This window comes from Leguminivora glycinivorella, chromosome 18 (assembly GCF_023078275.1).
Source record: "Leguminivora glycinivorella isolate SPB_JAAS2020 chromosome 18, LegGlyc_1.1, whole genome shotgun sequence".
In the NCBI taxonomy this organism is placed as follows: domain Eukaryota; kingdom Metazoa; phylum Arthropoda; class Insecta; order Lepidoptera; family Tortricidae; genus Leguminivora; species Leguminivora glycinivorella.
Genome location: NC_062988.1, coordinates 5,314,793 through 5,339,006, shown reverse-complemented (window position 1 = coordinate 5,339,006; position 24,214 = coordinate 5,314,793). Strand labels below are relative to the sequence as shown.

The window sequence follows — 24,214 nt, the reverse complement described above, 5'->3', positions numbered from 1 at the left end:
GACGGGTCGAGAAATGTTATGGAAATATCTCCCGAAAATTCAACTCTCCGTCTAAACTATTTCGCCTGGCGATTATCGCCTGGCGAGTATCGCATACGATACTCGTATGCGAGTTTTTATTTCTCGCATGAATGTAAACGTTTAAGTACGATAATCGCCAGGCGATTATCGCATACGATAATGTCATACGAGTTTCTCGACCAAAACGGGCGAGAAACTCGTACCATCTAAATGGGGCTTAATCATAACAGGTTCAGCATCAGCATCAGAGACAGACCATTTAGGAAGCCCTTTCTCCTAAGAAATGAGCCCCTAGCTCCGACGATGACCTATCATCGTCGGAGCTAGGGGCTCATCCAATAACTACGTCACACCAATTTCATGATTTTTTGACCCCTCCCTCCCCCCTGTCACACGTCGTCACACTGAACTACACTCTCCCCGTCCAGTGTAACGTCACATTCAGATTCCTAGTTTAGGAAGGTAAAAATCACAAAAACGCGTTGATTAAAATGATTTATAAAATTAACGAACATTTAAAAACTTATTCTAAACTTCCTCCGTCCAAGGATTTTGGATCCACTCTTTCATGTTTTGGATTTTTTTAATTTAAATTAACAATTTTTTTGTATGTGACTCACAAACATGGACCTCCTCCCTACCCCCCTGTCACAACATGTCACATTTGGTGGACCCCCCCTCGTGGTGTGATGTAATTAATGGATGAGCCCTAGTTAGTAGACTCGTCGTACAGCATCTAGTCGAATTTATTGCTAAAAACATTCGAGTTAAGGCAGTCTTTTCATTCCTTACCTGTCTGACTACAGAGTCCATTCCCTGCATCATAACCAGCAGATTCAGCATCAAAGACAGTCCATGTAGGAAGCCCTTCCTCAGATCATCATCGAAACTGGTCGGTAGAGAGCCGAGAAGGTACTTCACATCGTAGAGGACGAACTGAGCGCGTTTGAAGGCCATTGAGACGTGGTTTCGGTCGAATTCGAGCCGGCCCTGAGGAAGAAAAAAAATCACATTTGTCAATTGGCTTTGTAAAAACATTTTCAAGTGTTTCTAATGACCAGTATTATTTTTATTATTATAAATGGGATTACTCTTGGTCACAGACTAGCCAAAGGCAAAGACGTGGCCTACGATGGAGTGAGCTCGCCCAGAAGATGCCTGTTCATGTTCACTCTTGGTTTGAAGGTGGGTGAAGGTGATTTCATAACGGTTAGTCGCGTAACACTTACGGTAGTCGTGTATCCTTGAATCGACGGGTTTTTTTAACGTGACATTTTGTCCATGGTCACAGGCGGACTGGCGGACTGAGGAGTGGCAACTTTAGTGTACAATCCATACTAATATTATAAATGGGAAAGTGTGTGAGTCTGTTTGTTTATCCGTCTTTCACGGCAAAACGGAGCGACGAATTGAAGTGATTTTTTAAGTGGAGATAGTTGAAGGGATGGAGAGTGACATAGGGTACTGTTAGTCTCTTTCTAACACGAGCGAAGCCGCTGGCAAAAGCTAGTTGTATAATAAAGATCAAGTTAGTGTGGTAACACAAAAAACTCCTCCATAGTCTGTCTAACCACGGACGAAATGTCACCGTCAACTTCGGGCTAAATATAAACGTAAGAGACAGAGTTACTCAAACAAGTCTCGTTTCTGTTTAAAACTGAGTGAAAATCGTGATAGTTTAAATTAAGAAGTATATAAAATAATGGCGGCATATAGCGACAGCGGTGAGCGGCGGCCATACATTGGAGCGAGACACAGCGATGGGACTTTTCATTCGCACGTATGCCTGCCGCTCACTACTGTGGCGCTTAGACCAATGTCGCGTCTGGGCTGCTAGAGTGAGACAGTACCTTGCTGTTGCACCGTCTGTTGCACTCGCTCACGAACGTGTTCATCACGACGAACAGCGCGTCGTGCTTGGCTATCAGGTGCTGCGCTAGCGTGGGCGGCGTGTACAGCTGCACGGAGAGAGAGGACACGGAGAAAGAGTGGTCGTGGTCGTCGCGGATGAAGTCCTTGAGGATCGAGCCTGGAACAGAACAAATAATTAATAGGTCTTCATAATATACAACATTAGGGAAACAGTACAGTTTTTAACGAGATAGGGAACGATCGTTTCTCCATACAAAGGATTTCCCAATTTTCAAAAGAGAGTGCCACGTACCACCCTACCGATCCCATATTCTCGAATATATGGTACGCCGTCTCCGCCGCTAAGAGATGTAGCGCCCAGAGCTGCTAGTAACACTGACCATAGTTCTTAGTGAACAATATCGCCATGGTCTTCTTAGTAGTATAGTCCATGAGGGTTGTAGCTATCGACAGTCTATGCCAAGCAGTCCTAGCAGCCTTCCACATGCGACAGTCATTCTGCATGACGCCCACGGCCACGCCACTGAGAACTTCTACTTACACTTACCATAGTTCTTAGTAAACAGTATAGCCATAGTCTTCTTAGTAGTATAGTCCATGAGGGTTGTAGCGATGAGTAGTCTATGCCAAGCAGTCTAGCAGCCTTCCACATGCGACAGTCATTCTGCATGACGCCCACGGCCACGCCGCCGCCGCCGCTAAGGGAGGAGGCGCCGATGGGGCCGGCGTCCTCGCCTAAAGCTACTTGGGAGACCGCCAGGCGGAGTGAAGGCTCTTGGGCTACGAAGTTTTGAAGCCTGGAGAAATTTAAATGAAGGTTACATTATGGACTGACCAGTTAGCAAAATTTTCGAAATATTGTCTATCTAATAATCAGTACTAATTTCAATCTCACATTTTTAAATTGAAGGAAAGATGGAATATTCACACCTTCGGCAGGACTCGAACCTACGACCTACGGCTTGGCCGGGAAATATGTAGTGTCGCTCGCAGACGTTTCTACATGATAAAAAAAAACAAATTTAATTTTAATCTTGACTATGTAAAGATGATGATAAAAGTTTATTTTTAAATGTATCAGTTCAAGTTTTTCTAATGTTTTCTGGTTTCAATTATATTTCGATAAAGGTCTAAATAAAACCACTTACCTCTTAGATGAAGCTTCGACTTATAAAAAATAATGGTGACTAAAGAGAAATGAATCCTAAGATTTAAGATATATACATACTTACCGACACAACGAAAATTCGTACCTTACTTTGTATAGGTGCATCTATTGACTTTCTAAACTTTTACGAAGATGGTATGGACTTGCGTCGATGGTAGGTGTAGTCTGTAAAACTGTAGTAGGATGTAGGATATGCCTGCTGTGTGAGAGTAGAAAAAAGGGGAAAGAGACTCACCTTGAGCGCGGGGCCGGTGCGGGACGTGAACCTTTCATGGCCATGCGGCCGGTTACCATGGCAACACCCGCGGACTATTGTGACACTCACCACTGTAGGAGCTTCATGGCGAAGGTCTGGTGCGCTAACACGTGTGCGTGCATCACGAGAACCTTGAGCGCGGGGCCGGTGCGGGACGTGAACCTTTCGAACATCGCCGTGCAGCTGGTTAAACACGGTAACACCGCTCACACACAACCGAGCCCGCTCGCGTGCGCGCTATCGACATTGGCGAAAGTGATCTTGAGAAAATTCATTTTGGGTAAGGGGATTTTAAACCGGCGGTACGCTGACTACCTTAAAATAGGATAGATTTCCATGACATTGGTCAGATATGTATTTAACGTTCGTGGACGCCTGCTGTCGCTCCGTTAGTGGGTTGAAAACCAGTTACAGCAGATGACATCCACGTCGGATTTATTTACTTTACGAGTTATGCCATGAGTGAGGAAGTTTACGCTTGACCTGCGAGTTTAAAAAAGAAAGACCTTTTGTCTTTATTTCCAAATGGCTAGGGGTCAAAATATCATTCCGTTTAAATAACATTTTTGATATTCGCGTAAGTACCTAAAGTAAAGGCATCTCTATGATGATTATAAAGGATCACTTTTGCAAATGTTAAATAGCAGCTCTCGTAACATTGCCATCAAAATAAATATTGTTCAGTATGGAGTATTCCATTGTACCATTGGCAACACTGTTAGCTGTACATTTGTAATCCTTATTACAAGGGCATAAAGTTTACCGATGGCCAGCTAAGAGTGTTGCTGTTAGTAATTGTTTACAAAACTTACACGTTTAATTTTAACGCTTCAAAACTCATCTAACCAGAAATCAGTTACCTACCATATTCAGAATAATAATTATCTCCGACGATAGTAATTTATGAAACTATTATTAATAATTTCAATAGATTATACTCCAAATAATGAATTTAACAGAAGTGAAAATTTCTCCTTTGTCATCCATTGACAACGTTGTAAAGGGATTGAAGCGTTGGGATCTATTCGTTACGCGATATCAGTGTTTTTTTGTTATTAAGGAAATAGCGTCAATAAGTGACATAGTTCGGCTGGGCAATCATGGTCGCGCGATAAATGATAAAACATCGGGCCGTCCCTATCGCACTTACAAATAGTGCGATAGGAACAGCCTGATGGTTTATCATTTATCACGCGACCATAATTGTCTGCCTGGAACGTAGTTTCGTGGTATTTGATGGCAATGGTACGCACGCACAGCAAGGAAAGTATGCAGATTAGAGTCAAGCCACAGAGGGTTAGTTAGAGAGAAACTTATGACTATTGTTAGTTACTAACTACAGTAGAAATAACTAGAAAATCAACCTGTATTGATAGGTTTTATAATAGTTATTCACGGTCTAACATTTTATCTTAGGTCTAGTTTTGTATGACTATGTGGCATTTTTATATTATAGTAAAATATTTAGTTGTGATTTAGCAACTAGAGAGAAATAGATCTCAAGTACAGTCAACCAATTGGAACCCTAGGCCACTGTAGAACTATGTCATAGTGACGTTATAAAACAGATTGTAAGAAATCTCTTACTGCTTGTCATTTCGACATGGTTGTAGAGTGGCCTAGGGTTCCAATTGGTTGACTGTACGATCAGCTCCAAAAGTGCATGGCGAATTTATTAATGAATTCATTCATAATTTCTCCATGCACTTTTGCAGCTTATAGTACGTATTTATTTTAAAACTGAACGTATTTATTGTAAAATGGTTTGTGTGTCAAGACGAAATAGCCCCACTGTCATACAAAATACCACCACCATAAAATTGACCAAAGGTATTTGACGTAAAAAAATACTGTAATAAGTTGAAAAGAAGTAAATAAAGAGGTAATAAACAGCATAAACATGCCCTTACGTAATTTTAAAAATGAGCTGTATTTTTTATTGCAATGTATTTCCACAGATAACTTTGGTCAGGAGTCCGTCTCGTGAAATCATGTAACTTGTAATCTAAGTATGTTTATGTTTTTATATTAAAGAAATAAACCGAAAAAGTTACGCGTCCGGTTTTTTTTTATTAATATAAAAACTTCATGTATCGTTTACGGACATTTCAGCTTGTTACAGAATTGATATGTATGTTATATTGTCACATCCTTAGATTAAAACTATATTTTTTGTTCAATTTACAAACTTTCATGAGTGTCTCCACTTGCTTGCATACTTTATAAATTTATAAATAAGTAATTGTTACATCATTTTATTTAGAGTAATAATAATAATTGAGGTTAGTGCACACCTAAAACTGCTTACAGGTGTTTATTTATACTCTATCACACTTCACGAATTAATTTATGAACTTTTTCGTAAAATTATACATAATAATTTCTGTATAATTTACTTGTGTTACAATCATCAAAAGATCGTCATCATCACGTGGGCTGTACTGTCATGTGTGCCATACCTAATGTTCTTTCTCCGATACCCGTTTATTAGATGTCTTTATAAATTTGCTTAGAATAGACTATGTACGACTCAGACGGTTTTTATTCACAATTTTCCATTGTAACATAACGATGTTTTCGTGAAACAGGAAACGACCTTCCAACGCAACACTTCGATCTAATTGGTTCATATGATATTCGAGAACTCGATTAATCGGGAAAAAATCACAGCATACAGTCCACGGATGATGCATTATACTCTGACAGACCCTCTCTGTCAGTATAAAAAGCACCAAATTCAGAGTTTATATTGTAGGGCAACTTTTCGCACAATTTTTCCATCTTTTCTCTGCTGACAAAAATGGTTTGTCAAAGTATACATACACTTATTTGAACTTTCACGAGTCTTACACGACTTAATCGCGTATAAATAAGTATTTTTAAGTTTTCCCTTTACCGAAACCAAGGGGCCAACATTTTCTAAAATGTCAGACGTTAGTTTAAAAAGTTAGTTAAAGTCTGACAAGAAATTTGTGACAAATTTGAATAGAACAATTTTTTTAATAGTATTTTGAACTGTCACCACATATACGAGTATGTATGAGATTAACAGCGCCCTCTTGACAATGCTCACATATTCCTGGCAGGCAAGATGATAAAACATCTGGCCGTCCCTATCACACTTACTAATAGTGCGATAGGAACGGCCTGATATTTTATCGTCTATCGCCCGACTATGCTACCCGTGCTGGTGAGGTTTTATACGCGATTAAGTCCAGTTTGCAATTTTAAGTAAAGTATAAAATGTAGCAAACACAGTGACTCACATCTCAATGTCGTTCTTGAGTCTATCACAGACTTGGAAAGAGCTGCACTTGACTAGCGCTCGGCCCTCGCGGTCGATGAGAGACACTAGTTCTACCGCGTCCCGGTGGTTCACTTTCATCACGCGGGTTAGGGTGGTTATCACCTGCAACAACGGTTTTTACTTCAATATAATTTTTAAGAAAAAAAAAAAACCGCCTTCCTTTGGGGTTCTGGTGATAAATACTTTCAAATGTTGGATTATGTTATCATTCGTCTGTATATTTTTTAATGTTTGTCATTCGATATCTCCGTCATTTCTGAACCAATTTTGAAATTTGGATGATTCTGAAGTACATACAGATGAGAATGATTATCAGAACGGAACTCTAACCAGGGGCGGCTCACTCTTCATCAGCAGTACCAAAGTCACTATAAGTGTGCCGTTCAGATTTGAAAAGTTCCGTTCTGACCATCATCAGCAGTTCCACTGCACCAAATGTCACTGTTTTGGACGTAACTGCATGCTGTTCTTATAAAAATACCAAAGTCATTATAAGTGTGCCGTTCAGATTTGAGGAGTTCCGTTCTGACCATCATCAGCAGTTCCACTGCACCAAATGTCACTGTTCTGGACGTAAGTGCATGCTGTTCTTATAAAAATACCAAAGTCACTATAAGTGTGCCGTTCAGATTTGAGGAGTTCCATTCTGACCATCATCAGGAGTTTCACTGCACCAAATGTCACTGTTCCGTACGTAAATGCATGCTGTTCCTTTAAAAACACAAAAATCCTCATATGTATGCCTTTCAGATTTGAGGAATTCCCTCGATTTCTCCAGGATTCCACCACCAGAACTGGATTCTGAGAAAAATGGAACCAATCAACCAATCATATACATTCAATCAAAAAAAAATTTCAAAATCGGTCCAGTAACGACGGAGATATCGAGGAACAAACATTAAAAAAAAAAATACAGACGAATTGAGAACCCCTTCCCTTGAGATTTGGAAGGCGGTTAAAAAGAGGATCGAGTTTATAGAGATTTACTGTCCGCTCTCTTCTTATTACTAATAAACTATTCTTATTCTAAGTGAAAGGTGTAGTAGTCAACTAGTCACAGTGAATAGACTGCCATTTCTCGACACAGGCTTTGTAACTTTGGCCCATATTCTTAACTTAATATGTGTTAAAATGTCAAATATTAATATTAGCGCAATCTATCTGAGACTCAACCTTTTTCAATACGGTTCCGTGGTACGTTTTTTTTTAGACTTTATCTGTCTACACCGTGTTTCACTTAAAACTAAAAACCTGAAAACTGTTTGTTCAGAATCGAGAGTAGAATCGATTGAGCTGTATCTTGATGGGGGTAATATTATTTGTTTCAATTTGTATTATAGTTATAGTTTACGTGCCCATTCTAAAAATTCGTAATACAACATTGTGCATATCATATAGTTAGAGGTTGTATACCTTTTTCAGTATTTAAGGGTATTAATACTGGCTGGTTACTTGGACGATTATTTTTTCCGCTCCGAGATAGACGTTGTGCGTCAGTTTAATTTTAAAGTTTATCATAAGTCATAACAAATTGAACTCGTACCTAATTACAACCTTGTCATTTTGAATGTTAGGTTTAAATTTGCTTACTGCGTCACCTGTCCAATTTGAAGTTTTTCTGTGACACAGGTTAAAGTGCTTTACAGTGACATAGCTGTCTATTGGTAAACCTTATGTCGTTGCAGTAACGTACACAATTAAACAGTTTAAAGGTTTATGATGGTAGCTAGCAATTATTTTATTGAGTGTAGAGTTAAAAGCCGAGTAGAGCTGCACAGAAAATAAAAAATTCTATTTAAAAAAATAATAATCATCAGATTAAAAAAATGAACATTCTAGATACGTTTAAAAAAACAAAAATCAGTTGGGGTGTCTGAGGTTTTGAGTGATACCGGAAACACGGTGTATATACGGAGTTACATATGAGCATACATCGGGGTTTTGGGAGCGGGAATGATTTACACTAGCCCAAAAATGGTGAAAACGATAAAAGATAAACATTTCTAGGTACAGTTGGAACCAGTTACATAAGACTTATATTGACCGGGATATAGACCGTGATTACCTTTTTGATTTTTGTCGAGCTCCCGATATTTCGACGCAGTTGCATGCATCATGATCACGGAATTATAAGTCTAATGAAAATAACCGTGAATCATTCAAAACTCTTACCAGTTACATCCATCCATACTTAATATTATAAATGCGAAAGTAACTCTGTCTGTCTGTCTGTCTGTCTGTCTGTCTGTCTGTCTGTCTGTCTGTCTGTCTGTTACGCTTTCCCGCTTAAACCACGCAGCCGATTTTGATGAAATTTGGAACAGACAATCTTTAGACCCTGAGACAAAACATAGGCTACTTTTTATTTCGAAAAAAAGGGATGAAGGGGTTGAAAAAGAGGTTGAAAGTTTGTATGGGATTTCTTAATTTTAAAAGATAAAACCATGAAACTTTATATTTTAGCACTTGATAAGAAATCATTAAACATATATTCAAAGTCACATACAGGTCGAACGCGATTAATTAACATTATTTTTACCTTTAAAATAAACATGGTGGGAAATAAACATTAACTAAAAGCGGGTAGATTATATTTATTTGTCTACCCCGAACATTTATATAAATTAATATCGGGTAGTTTTGTGTTGTTTACATCTCCGGTGACATTTTGCTGGGACGTCAGTCTTCCGCGACCACGGCCAGTGCAACCTGGCCGAAACGTTGGGAAAAAGGTAAAAATAATGTTAATTAATCGCGATCGACCTGTATGTGACTTTAAATATGTGTACAAAGCGCGAGAACTTAAAGTGTTATATCATTAAACATCTTGATAAGGGATAGGGATAGGGATAGCGATAGGGATAGCGATAGGGATAGCGATAGGGATAGCGATAGGGATAGGGATACGGATACGGATAATATGGGTATCGTTAGAGGGATACGGATAATCGGTCGGCGGTCTCTTACAATCAATGTGCTCTAAGACGATCGTTGTTTGCTTGCTTGAAGATTACGTTTGCGATAAGTATAAGCAAAATGTAAAAAATTGTAAGGGATAATAGAAAAAAGTACTTTTTACCCACCGATCATAGTGTCGAAATACGGGCTATGTGGGATGTTTATAAAGGTTTCCCCAGCGTATATAGAATTACCTACGCTGTGGTCGATGTGTAATATTTCTACAATCATTGCAAGCAAAAGTATTATGTGCAATCGAAATAATCGCAGATAAATATACCTACAGAGAAACCTAAGGATTCAAATGAAAATCTTAATGAATACTTTTATTACGCGGGCGAAGCCGCGGGTAAAAGCTAGTAGTTAAATACATATTTCAGTAATTCAAATTACCATAAACAATGTTACAAACACACGAATTCATTCCCGCGCCCAAAACCCCGATGTATGCATATGAGTCATATGACTTTGCTTCAATACAGGGTTAAACGTTCAGTCATTCTGTAAGGTGGATACTTGGCGGTGAGGTGGAATTACAGGAGTTCAAAGGAAAACCACTGAGTGCATGTTATAAACCTGCTACTGACCTGTTCAAATGTGTGCGTTTCGTCGTTATAAAGCACTGTGCAGTAACAGTCGGGTTGGTCTAAGATCTGCAACGGATCCCGTTCTCGTTCTGCATCTTTTAACCTAGAACAAAATAAATATAACCACAAAATTCAAATTTTGAAAAAACGGCCGACCGTCATAATGGACCGATTTTCATGAAACATGGCTAAGAACACTCCCGACTAACTCAGCTTTCAAACAAAAAAAAACCGGCCAAGTGCGAGTCGGACTCGCGCACCGAGGGTTCCGTACAAACATTAAAATTATTAAAAAAAAATATATTATGTGATGTAACTAAAAATTTATGGTTTTCGTAATTTTTCCTTTATCTATGCTATAAGACGTTGCTTCGTACCAAATTTCAAGATTCGGAGTTCACGGGAAGCACCCTGTAGGTTTTGATTCCCTTGCAAGTGTCGAAAATTTGCGGCATAAACGGCTGTATCTTTTGATTGCGTTGGCTTAGAAGTTTGATTTTTTCACAGCTTCAAGGGACAGTAGACCTGAGTAATTGATATAAATTTCAGCTTCATACCTCCACGCGTTCCTGAGAAAAAGGGTCTTGACAGACGGACGGACGGACGGACAGACGGACAACAAAGTGATCCTATAAGGGTTCCGTTTTTTCCTTTTGAGGTACGGAACCCTAAAAACTAAATCTAAATCGGTTCATTCATTCGGGAGCTACGATGACACAGACAGACACACACACAGACAGATAGACATACACGTCAAACTTATAACACCCCGTTTTTGCGTCGGGGGTTAAAAATGAAATTATAAATTATCATACAAAATTTGTATCATTTTAGCCGATTGCCTTCGGTAGAGGAACATATCGTGAGGGTCCCGGGCTGATTCTAATAATGCCAAGTTTCCCCTCTGAGTTTGAGGTCATCTCATCACTCATCAGTCGCTTTACAAAAGCTAGTGTTGATTCCTGTGATTTAATTGACGAAACGGAAGGGTTTTGTCCGTGAGTTGCAGTTGACGCTTAAATTACTGTTGGCTCTTACCTCAACTCGTTGGGCAAGCCGGGGGCATGGTCAAGTGTGAGCAGCCTAAAGCAGTAGGATAGAGAGACGTTCGCGACGGTCTTCATCCTTTCTATAACTTCAGGGCTGATGCTGGCCTGTGCTGGTTCTTCATCATCGGGACCCTGGAAAAGTGATTTTTTTTTAAATTAATTTTGCTTAGAAAATAAAAATGAAACTAATTTAGATTTCATCCGCGGAAAGTGTGAACATGTCGCAACAGTCGTTTATGAGCAAGAGATATTGGGGGAGTATTAGCGTAAGTAAATAATAGATCGCTTTCACGTTCTCCTAACCATTCGAGGAGAAAAAAACCGGCCAAGAGCGTGTCGGGCCACGCTCAGTGTAGGGTTCCGTAGTTTTCAGTATTTTTCTCAAAAACTACTGAACCTATCAAGTTCAAAACAATTTTCCTAGAAAGTCTTTATAAAGTTCTCCTTCTGTGATTTTTTTCATATTTTTTAATCATATGGTTCAAAAGTTAGAGGGGTGGGGGGGGGGGACGCACTTTTTTTCCTTTAGGAGCGATTATTTCCGAAAATATTAGTATTATCAAAAAACGATGTTAGTAAACCCTTATTCATTTTTAAATACCTATCCAACAATATATCACACGTTAGAGTTGGAATGAAAAAAAAAATCAGCCCCCACTTTACATGTAGGGGGGCTACCTTAATAAAACATTTTTTTCCATTTTTTATTTTTGCACTTTGTTGGCGTGATTGATATACATATTGGTACCAAATTTCAGCTTTCTAGTACTTACAGTTACTGAGATTATCCGCGGACGGACGGACGGACGGACGGACAGACAGACATGGCGAAACTATAAGGGTTCCTAGTTGACTACGGAACCCTAAAAAGAGGACTTTGTGTTCAAATTACTCCATATTCGTAGCTGTAGCAGTAAGACCCACCCACAACACTTTTTAACTAAACACATGTGGACTACACACTACACAGGCACACCTCGGACAATGTCGATCAAATATATGAAAGAGGCGCGTTCTTAGCACACAGTATAAGCTCGTGTAGGTGAACGCCGTACCATGCTTGTACGAGTGAGATAAGACAGGTCGACTGGTCGCGTTTTTGACAGGCGGTAATTGTAAGGTAACCGAGAGCGGGTGGGCGGCACTTTCAGCGGGGAGCGGGAGTGGCCATACTGTACGATAGTATTCTTTATTATACCGTGACACATGTCTTGCAATAAGGTTTGTTTACGTACCGCATGCAGTTCGCAGAAGGGGTCACGCTTCCAAGCCTCCGTGTCGCCACAGTCGCAGCACCCGCCGCCGCCCGACTGACCGATCTTATACTTGTGGTGTCTGTGCGCGGAGACTTTGAAACACTCCACGCAGAGTACGCATGTGTTGTCCATACCTGAAATAAAATACCATATCGTCACTACTTTAAAAAAAAACTTGTATCTTCGTCTGTCAATGAAAAGAAAATTGTAGTAAGTATGTATAGGATGCATATAGACTTACTGCGTTTTAACTTTGAGGAGCAGCGTGAGATACGAGATTTTTTCAAAGTAGTGACGATATTATGAATCTTATATACAATTTAGTGACGTCAAATACAAAGCAAGTCATATGCAGGTTACGGATTATGTATCCTACATTGAATAAAACAATAAAATTCATGGCTGATTGAAATGGCTTCGCAACGCAAGAGCATATCGTCACTACTTTTAAAAAATCTCGAATCTCACGCTGTTCCTCAAAGTTAAAACGCAGTAAGTCTATATGCATTCCATAAATACTTACTACAATTTTCTTTTCATTGACAGACGAAGATACAAGTTTTTTTAAAAGTAGTGACGATATATAGCAAACTTGAACAAGAAAGCCCTTACTCTGACTGGCAGCATTTTCACTATTCAGCTCCACACTCTTTCGAAACACTTTTCGGTCCTGCGACTACAGTCCGTAAAACTTCAGAAAGGCAATCTCAGGTAACTTAAATATGAGAAAGAAAACATGTTTCCTCATCCCTGTCCATAACGGCAAAGTGTAAGCCAGTGTGCCGAAGACATACGGACGTTCTGACGGGGAAGTTTGAGCTTAAACACGACCCAATAGTAAGGGCCGGTTGCATCAAACAGTCTGTCACCGTTAAAGCGTTCGTTAAATCTTATTGTATGGGAAGTTCCATTAGACATCTGCTGCTTGACGATGACGTGTCTGTCAAATGTGGTTGATGCAACTGGCCCTAAGTGTATTAGCTCACGTCGGACCTGCGGCCTTATGTTGCTACAATTGTTAGTCTAGTGAGACTTATACCAAAGACATATGTAACTCCGTATAGACGGATAAAGTCTAAGAAAAAAAAACGTACCTCAAAACCATAATGAAAAAGGTACGGTGGCCAAGATGGCGTTACACCTTCGGGGAACGCTCGGCTAGATGGCGCTAATAAAAATATTTGACATTTTAACACATATCAAGCTAAGAATATGGGCCAATTTGTCAAAGTTTTAAGCAAGTGTCTTGAGATGGCAGTCTGCGCACTGTGATTACACATTTTACTTTGACAGTAACTCTCTATAATACTCAATCCTCTTTGCTTATACTAACCGAGATAGAGACCGTGATTTTTTTCTTTACCTTTCTGTTTTTTGTCGGGCTCCCGATATCTCGAAGCAGTTACATACATCATGATCCCGGGTAACTGAACAATTGAACATGTGCGTTTACTCACCACACTCGCGACAGCTGTACGCTGGCTCGCCTTGTTTGAACACCCGCCCGCACAGCGTGGAGCGCCGCGGCGGCGGAGGCGCCGAGCCCTCGCTGGAGCCCCATATCAATTGCTCTAGCGGCTGGATTAATAGTTTCGCTGCTAGCTCCTCGTCGAATGACCAGTCTGGAATTAATATAAATTGGATCACAAGGGAGATTCTTTAAACATGCTTGCTACTCGATTGAGGAATTTATGTGTAAAATAACAACCAAAGATCGTTGACCCTAAATTGCACTGAAAAAAATTACCAAATAGTGTTATATTAATGATATTGAATTTTTAATTTTGTATATTATTTTTGACTTGTAAAATGTACTCGTATTTTACCAATAAAATCAGTATTCTGTAGAAGAGGGCTTTATAGTCAGTCTTCCTAGCCTCCTGGTTCTTATTTAACTAGATAACAACTGACAGACAGTTAACATTTCCCATTGTATTTTTTTATGCAGTAGGCCTCTTGTTTTGGTTAGTTTGGTTAACTATTGTTATTAAATATGTTATTTATCGCTAGATGTCCGAAGATTGAGAAATTATTCAGTACTAGCTTTTTCCCGTGGCTTCGCTCGCGTTAGAAAGAGACAAAAAGTAGCCTATGTCACTCTATCCCTTCAACTATTTCCACTTAAAAAATCACGTCAATTCGTCTCTCCGTTTTGCAGTGAAGGGCGGACAAACAAACTGACACACACACTTTCCCATTTATAATATTAGTATGGATAAAGATACAGAGTGAGACCTTTGACTAGACTGCTACTAGTTTAGAAGTGCTAGCTTTAGAGTCATGCGGATCGATCCGCATTGGGCTAATATGTATTAGTTTAGCGAGCGTTTTAGAGTAAAGCGGACATCAACATCAACTTCGGTCGGTCCGCGTGGCACTAAAACCCGCAGAAAATAAATAGTAAACCATAGACATACCTAGACAACTCCTGTTAGGCTGCGGCGAATATATCCTCGGCACGGTCACCCTCCAGTGGTCCTGGAAATGCGCCGGCGACAGCACGCCTTCCGCCATCTTTGCTCGCCACAGTTCCACCACGGCGTCGGCCTTCGCGGGCAGCGTGAATCTGGGGGAGTCGATCATCACTTTCACTCGATTCATCACGGATCGATACTAGGAAACTTTTCTATGTCGGTCAGACTATGTAACGTTCGAAATTTTTAGTGTCTGTTTCACCAGAGAAATTGATATTCGTAGATGGTATAACTTTTTTTAAGTTGGCGAAATGCTTTTACGCATGCCACCCGGTCCAGAGGAACCAGGGGCGATGACGGTCTAACCAGTCTAGGTCTAAAACCACCAACGAATTTCATCTCCGACTTGGGTGCAGGCTCACTATAAGCATTCGACCACGTATCGTAAATGGTACAACTGGCCTTTTAGTCTTTTAAGTTTAATAGGTATGTGGGTGCGATAGAAATCGATATGTGGCTACGACGATGCGTAAATGTTGTTCTGTGTAGATGCTTTTCAGTCACTAGTTTGTGAGTGCATGAATACGTCCGGCTATGAGTTCCGCCTGAGACTATTTACTATTTGGCAAGATCAACTGATAATAATAGCTACGAGCTTAAGGATGGATTGTTGTCGATCTATGCTGCAGATCCCTTTGCATTTTAGATTGAAGCTCGTCAGAAGCGTATCTTGATTTGTGAGACTGAAACTTGGACCTTATATTTTCTTCAAGTTTATAGTAGACAACTTGAAACCAACGCAGAGCAGTTTTATAGAAAGGCAAACTCGCAGAGTACCAAAATACAGCATAGATTCTTATCTTAGTCGTGTTTAAGAATGTTGTATACAGCCGTATATACATATATACAGCCGTGTGGTTCTTGTATAATCAATATCAATCACGTTTCATATAAACAGTGAAAAAGAAGAACATCGCATCGTATCGCTGAATACAAAACGACGTATGAATGAGCAGTTTATTCCTTTTGGCTCGCTGTTAGTTCATTAAACACAGATGTGTGGGTTTCGTCGGTACTTTTCTTTGTTTTTGTGAGTGATTGTGCGCTTTCGTGTTTTCTAATTCACTTTCATAGGATGATATTCATGCGACATAAAGTTTAATGCAAAATGCATATGAAATAACAAAAAACTCCTTACATAATTTTTACCATAGGTTTAACTTCACATATCTTGGGCAACACACAAATGGAGAACGCAAATGTGAATAACACTTAAGACAATGAATATAAGTCACGAAAACCGCAGCTAAAATGGATTGTTTTAACCCACCAATGAGCAGCTTGCATTAGGACGCATTCATTTGTTTTCCACGACCTTGAACTTTGCTCAGTCAAAGGTCAGATGTATTCGTGCATTACTTAGATCACCGAATTCGCCAATTTATTTTCCATTCTTCTAAAATTGTGATCATTCGCGACTTTTCGCTAGGTGTCAAACGCCCATGGTTTGACACGCACGCACAACACTATCTCTTCAGGAAAAATCGGTGCACTTTTTAAAATTTCTCGCATTACTATCGGGTATTTTTTTGAAGACGTGTGTCGCGAATGTAAACAATACATGTACTGGTGGCTTGGCGTATGGCCATAGCAGACAGGGTTAGGCTATTAATAAAAAAAATATTAACAACCAATCAAGTACCTATGCTCGATTTGATAACGCGGTTTTTAATCAATACAGTAGGGTCGCCACAGACGAGAAAAAAAAGCATTATTATAAAAATCGTAATAATGTTGTTTCATCGCAATATGCATTAGTGCAGTTGTAACTTACTTGCATTCTAATAATTAGATCATGACCATCACCATTATTATTTCAAGAAGTGCTACTCTATTGACCTATTTTAGGTACGTATAGTAGCTTATTTAATTATGAAAATATTTTTTTTTAAACACTTAAATATAGCCTAAACTATATAGTCTAAACCTACCAAGGTTTAGTTTAGACTGTGCTTATATACAAATAAGGTACAACGGGGCAAATCTCGACTGGGGGGCAATTTTAACTGATCCATTTTTCCATTATTACACTATGATGTTGAGTTCTACATGTATCCACTGAACACGCCTACCATATATAACCGGTGGACACTTTATTTATTAATGCAAACATTGTAAAACATGGAAAAAAATGGACCAGTTACATTTGCCCCCCAGTCGAGATTTGCCCCGCTCTACCTTATGTTTTTAAAATATGGTTTCTTCAAGATAGGTATTTACAAAAGGAATGACAGACATTAAGGTTCTTTTTACTTGACATTTTATGCCTAGTCGTACAAAAATAAACCCTAATACCCAACTGTCAAAAAGTCATAGCCTGGAATTAGAGTGAAACTTATAAAAACACCAATGAATATCATCAAAATAAAGTACCTATCAGTTCAATGTCCTAGCTCGATAATCCGTGGGACTTTCGACATTTTCAACTCTGTACCTCAAGAAATGAAGTTGAAACTCTGATTTTATTAGTACAAAACTCAATGGAATTTATGCACAACTTCGTTCTAAAGAAAAACGATACAAGTATCTTGATGGTTCATATACTTGCACCCGTTTCCAACTGAACGTAAACTATCAAGAAAATTGGAATTTCGAATCTCGTGTAACCGCCACGAAAATAAGCAGCAAGTTGAATGTATGCATTATGTGTTTTAGGCTAGACGTTTTAGGGTTTATTTTGGTTTGTGGGTCGTTGAACGGATGATGGCAGCATGCCATTGGTGACACGCCGCCGAGTGACTAGTCTGCTACCCGTTTCCTAAATGCGGACCTTGTTGGCGACATTGAACCCATTAAAGAAGGTCGCTAGAAATAGGTTAACGAGTAACTTTGCGCATTTTTGTAATATTTTTTTAACCCCCGACGCAAAAACGACGGGGTGTTGTAAGTTTGACGTGTCTGTCTGTGTGTGTGTCTGTGGCATCGTAGCTCCCGAATGGATGAACCGATTTCGATTTAGTTTTTTTTGTTTGAAAGCTGAGTTAGTCGGGAGTGTTCTTAGCCATGTTTCATAAAAATCGGTCCACTATGTCGCGGTCGGGGGTTTTTTCAAAATTTTAATTGCCCTTGTGGTGACGGGTTAAGAATTTCACCACCCCCTTTTCCTTTCGTGAGTGTCGTAGAATGGTGCGACAGGGATAGCGCGACGGTATTGACATTACGCTGTCCCCTTTACACCGTGTTATAAATATAATTTATAACAACCAGTGGGAGAGCACCAGAAGCCTCTTGAGGGATATGGGTTAAATTGTGATGAGGCGATGGTCTGGCAATCAGACACTGCAATGTCACTACGAGTATTTCGTTTACTTTCAAACAAAGACATATAACTCTATCTAGACAGATAAAGTCTAAGAAAAAACGTACCTCAGTACTATACAGAAAAAGGTACGGTGACCTAGATGGTGTTACACCTTTGGGGGACGCTCGGCTAGATGGCGCTAATATTAATATTTGATATTTTAACACATATCAAGCTAAGAATATGGGTCAAATTGTCAAAACTGAGGTTCAAAAGTTTTAAGCCTTTGTCAGGAGATGGCAGTCTATGCACTGTGATTACACATTTTACTTCGACAGTAACTCTCTATAATACTCGATCCTCTTTGCTTTCAAATTACACTGACACTTCAGCAGTTTTATATGCTTACGCACCCCTTTTATCAATATAGCGTGACGAATGTATGTATAATCATCTTTCTGTCACCATAACCCGCCTAGATTTCTTTGCCATACGCAAATTTCATGGATAGACACTGAGAGAATATTAACGCCCACTTTGATACTTGGCACGTGCCAAGTATAAAAAAAACAACATATTATCGTCAGGTGACAACAAAAATACCTAATTACCATAAAAAATATATATAAAAGAAGAAACTGACTGGCTGACTGACATATCAACGCACAGCCGAAACCGCTGGTCCTAAAGATGCCACAGTTGACACGTAGGTTCCTTATAAGGTGCAGGTAGGAAAGGATTTTTCAAAATTCACCTCTTAAGGGTGTGAAATGGGGGTCCAAAGTTGGTATGGAAAAATAAGATTAGATTAGTACGCGGATGAATCTGCGGGAAAAAGCTAGTCAAAAAATATGAGCGAACCTCTTGCGAGCGAGCTAGGAAAAAATCTCGCCCAATCCGCAGCGAACATTGCGGCGTGCCAAAATGCCTAAAATTATTCAAGTTAAAGGAAAGCAAATATAATATATCACAAAGGACTTTAAAATATAAAACATTATCGTGTGTAATGTGTATAAAATTTTATACCACTTTTAAACTAGGATAGTTAATCTGTACAACAGCATACTTCGTCCACGTGCCCTGCCCACCCCGTTAGGTAATACAGGCATGAGTGTATGTATGTATACTTACTTCATATACGAGTTAATGAAGTCTATATCACAAGTATCACAACAGTTCTTCTTACAAGGCGTCTCATTGTCTCGTCTACAGCAAATCACTCGCAAAATGTCCTTTAGGCCCATTGTCTTAAAAGCCACATTCACTTAACACACACAAGTACTTTGCAAGAGTATTGACACTTGAACATTTATCTTGTAGCTCCGGTGGCTGAACTAACTCGTTAGGTGTATGGTATAGGTTTTACATATTTCATTCCTATTAAATAGGTAAAACTGTGTTATAACTGGGGGGCGATTTTTGAATATCGACCATTCGATTTCGTAAGTTCAATAATATCTCCACTATAGACTAATCTAACATCTCCACTACCTAGCGATTTAAATTCTACTAACAGAGTCGGAAACAAGTGGTCATTAGGTCATTACCACTAGATGAGAAGTGTCTTTTCAAAAGGACTTATTTCTATAAGTCAACAAGGTTTATTTCTCTAGGAAGACATAGATAAAAATAACCTCTGTTGACTTATAGAAATAAGTCCCCTTCCAAGACACTCCTCACATATAATAGTTATTTGTTATACAAGGGGGCAAAGTTGTATTTTAACGCCGAGTGTGGAATTGAGAAACGAGCAAGTGAAAGGATTCTATAGTTGAACCACGAGCGAAGCGAGTGGTTCGAGAATAGAATCCTGAACTTGCGAGTTTTTTAACACACGAAAAGTAAAATACATTTGCACCCGAGTGTAACACAAAACTTTTCCCCTTACTATAGCGAGGAAACTACAACGCAAAAAATGCTTTTATCACTGCTTCCAGTAATTCCACAGGTGGTAAATCGTCTTTATTACTAGATTCACCTACTTTTATCAATTTTAAAGCAGTTAATTTGACTGTATTCAAGGTCAAATTACTTTACCCACTAGTGGATACGCTGGTATTAAAGGACAAAACACGTGTTTCCGAGCTAGTGAGGGGAAAAATTACAAGCCGTCCTTTTTCAAAAATTCGTCGGTTTCCAGAGACTTCCGAACGGCGAATTCGTGCGTTCGAAATTCAAAAATCGGTCCCCTGTGTTTGAAATAATGGTATTAAATGCTGTGGTAAGAAAAAAGCTCATATATCACAAATGATACATGATATATGATACATTTTATTGACTAAGTCATCAAGTAATACGTATAGCGGGTCAATTCTGAGTTAAAATATACTGGTTTTTTTTTAATTGTTTCATATTTGACGTCTTTGTGTTTGGTTGCTTTTAAACACTTTTGTGCGATTCGAAATGGTATATTTTCCTTGAAATGTACAATAAATAAACCACTATCACTCAAATTTAACGACAGCAAAAACATAGGTTGCAAACTTGTTATCAGAATATAATAAAAAAATTTACACACGTACGACTCGCACTTAAGAAACATAAACTATTACTGAAGTTGTTATTTCTCTGTAAAGTAACCGATAAGACATATGACAAACAAGATTTCCATGTTTTTGTTATTTCATAATAAATATTGTAAATTATCTTTTTAATCAATCAACAATTATAATCAAGCCTATGTAGGTACTCTAAGAACAAATTAAATTACTTTCATAGAAAATATTTTAACTTGTTATTTTTTAAGTAGTAACACATTAAATAAATGTCATATACAAAGAAAAAGTGACCAAAGCCTCCAGTGCTCCGAGCTGGAATCGAACCAGCGTACTCCGCTTACCGGGCGAATGCCAGAACCACTCGGCTATCGGTCCACGAAAGCAAGGGTCGAAATTTCTAAGTATGTGACATTTCCGAAGGCCCGTGGCGCCCTCTGGCCATCCCTGAGGTAGAACAGTATGGTTCGACCTCCTAGCCGAATCAACTCAGGTGATTACAAGCTAGCGAAGAGAGATGGCGCTGCCATCAACACTCTAAGAACAAATTAAATTACTTTCATAGAAAATATTTTAACTTGTTATTTTTTAAGTAGTAACACTACTATTATGTTCTAAATATTAAATAAATGTCATATACAAAGAAAAAGTGACCAAAGCCTCCAGTGCTCCGAGCTGGAATCGAACCAGCGTACTCCGCTTACCGGGCGAATGCCAGAACCACTCGGCTATCGGTCCACGAAAGCAAGGGTCGAAATTTCTAAGTATATGACATTTCCGAAGGCCCGTGGCGCCCTCTGGCCATCCCTGAGGTAGAACAGTATGGTTCGACCTCCTAGCCGAATCATGCCTATGTAGCCTAGCCTATGTAGGTAAATAATATATCTAGGACGCAATATGTGGGTGTGGTGAATTGATAAAAATACATAAATACACCTGTATTCCCAAAACAGGTAAGCAGAGCACATGAAACAGCTCAAGTTTCAGTGTCACTATTAGCATACCTCGGACACTGGCGAGCAAATAAATGAAAGAGGCGCGTTCCTAGCTCACAGTCTAAGCTCGTGTAGGTGGGTCACTATCAAATTTACCTTATCGCTATAAGACTATATAGCTGATACGTCTGGATTGTGTTATGTCTTTGTGGCTACGTAGACATGAATGCTAAATGTGTCTTTAGCAAAACGTCTGGATCTTAAAACGTAACAATTTAAAATGATCTAACTGCAAAACATCTTCTTCTTCGAATGTCTGTATTACAAAACAGACATGAACGCTAAACGGTCAAGGAGCAAAAAATCTGGATTGTTTAATGTTTTTATTGCTAAATAGAATAAACGCCAAACGACCCGTTAGCAAAACGTCTGGTTTTAAAATGCTTAAGTGTCTTGAGAATTCAAACCTTCTCGCACTGTTAATAAGAACTGTTCTGTTACACATTTATAAACCATGGCGTTGGCGATGACACATTATATTTCCGGACGTTTTGCTACTGAATAGTTCTGTGTTGACGTCAATTAACTAACTACACTTTTGGCTTTTTAGATATGGTAATCATACGGACTATGTATATTTCCAGACGTTTGGCTACTCATTCATTCTAAGTCTTAGCCATCCAGTTAAATTTACTTTTTGCTGATTGAGTATTCTACTTTCATGTCATCCCAGCTGAATTGACTTTATACTGACTGTATATTTAAATTTTCTGACATCTAGCCGAAATAGTCGTTTAGCGATAAGGTAAACTTGATAGTGACCCGTGTAGGTGAACGCGTTCACGTACACGAGCTTAGAATGTGTGCTAGAACGCGCCTCTTTCATATATTTGATCGCCAGTGTCCGAGGTGTGCATAGGGCAAAGGGGGGTAGTCTTATCTCGTCACCACACGGGTACTGATAAAAAATATCACATCGAAAAAGTTGCATGACGAAATTTATGCAATATCTGCAATTAATTACATTATCGTTATCGATTACACCATTTTAATACACAAGTAATGTACCTACCTAATACAGTCTGACCAAAAATAGTAGGAATTAAAAAGTAGCAAAATCGTAGTGTCGTCCCCTTTTCTCACACATATTTATTTGAAAGGGATGATACTACAATGTTGCCACTTTTTTTGGTCAGACTGTACCTATACCAATATGGCATTGGAAAGTGCAATGGTATTTAAGCGAGTGATAACACACTTGCACTATATGTGGCTGCCATGAGTGATTTTCTCGATATCGCGATAATGTTTTAAGAACAAATTGTATCCGATTCGTATGTTATTCATTGTATCATATGCATATTCCTGTGTTAGTAAATCCTTTCAAATTTTACGCATCTGCACTGCAACGTAACCGTAATCATTCCCATATGTTAATAGTATTACATTTATTTTTGAATTGTTGTGTAGTGTCGTGGCGTATTGTACCATGTAGTGTCAAAAAATGGTTTTCAGTAACACCACTGTGTACGTTTGAGAGCCAAGCGTGCAGTCTATGGGACCAATCGCGCGCTCGCGGCGAACTTACCAATCAATCACGCTGTTCACGTTGTACCCCGACCAAGGCGCATCAACAAAGGATAATGTTCAGTCGAATTCACATGAATCCTTAATTTTTAAAACCTTGGTGCGTTTAATGTTTTTGATTAGAGATGGGCCGAATACGGACTTTGCCGAATACGAATATTCGGCCGAACATTCGGCCGAATATTCGATTCCGTCATATTTTCAATCCTGGCTTAGAGTTAAAAACTTTTCAATGATTGATAATGGGTCACAGACCAATACAACAAGACGGCCCTTACAGGGCGACTCGCGGTCACCAAGCATACGACAAATCAGGTTTATAAAAGTTTGAACGCGTGCGACACCGATCAGTAGCGCCCAAGTATACGACCCGCTAACAGTGTTCGTGTCCGCTCGGGAAAAAATCTTAAATAATCAAATTTGGTTGCAAACAATGGTCTTTTGCAGCATAAAGTGGTGTGGCAAGTCTTCTAACACTTCTACATATAAAAAAGATGGAATAATATTCGACAGTTAAGTCAAATTAATTATTTTGTTGAATATTGTTTATTATCCGCGGAGTTCATTTATACTGGTCAATATGGTTGTACTGAGCGGCACCGAGGCGCGTCCATCCCTTTTTGCCTAGTTAACAATGCGATATGCTATCCCTTTCACGTAAACGACTAGGGATGGGGCCATGTTAGTTTATGTCTGTTGCGGGAACTTCGTACTACCGTTCGTACCATGTCTACCATTTTATGAAATATAAAAGAAAGCAGATTTGTAATTGTGAATAATTATCTAGAATCTGTAGAGTCTGTAGTGTTATTTAGTTGATTGATTAGTTTAGAATATTTAGTTGGTAATTTAACTTAGTAAACGTAAGTAAAAATGCACAGTTTAGTTATTAGTTACTAGAATGATTTTTATTGAGGTGCTATCACAATCATCATCCTCCTTGCGTTATCCCGGCATCGGCATTCGCCACGGCTCATGGGAGCCTGGGGTCCGCTTTGGAAACTAATC

At 39.1% G+C, this 24,214-nt stretch overlaps 1 protein-coding gene across 1 annotated transcript in view; it reads right to left on the bottom strand.

Annotated features, from left to right (window-relative positions):
* The window catches only part of LOC125235726 (E3 ubiquitin-protein ligase UBR1), an 82,717-nt gene that overhangs the window by 31,192 nt on the left and 27,311 nt on the right, over nt 1-24,214 (bottom strand). The window contains 11 exon segments of the mRNA XM_048142298.1: nt 814-1,011; nt 1,872-2,050; nt 2,274-2,370; nt 2,537-2,690; nt 3,387-3,500; nt 6,584-6,726; nt 10,170-10,272; nt 11,208-11,350; nt 12,454-12,608; nt 13,932-14,096; nt 14,892-15,040. Coding sequence (XP_047998255.1) covers nt 814-1,011; nt 1,872-2,050; nt 2,274-2,370; nt 2,537-2,690; nt 3,387-3,500; nt 6,584-6,726; nt 10,170-10,272; nt 11,208-11,350; nt 12,454-12,608; nt 13,932-14,096; nt 14,892-15,040 — 1,600 coding nt within the window.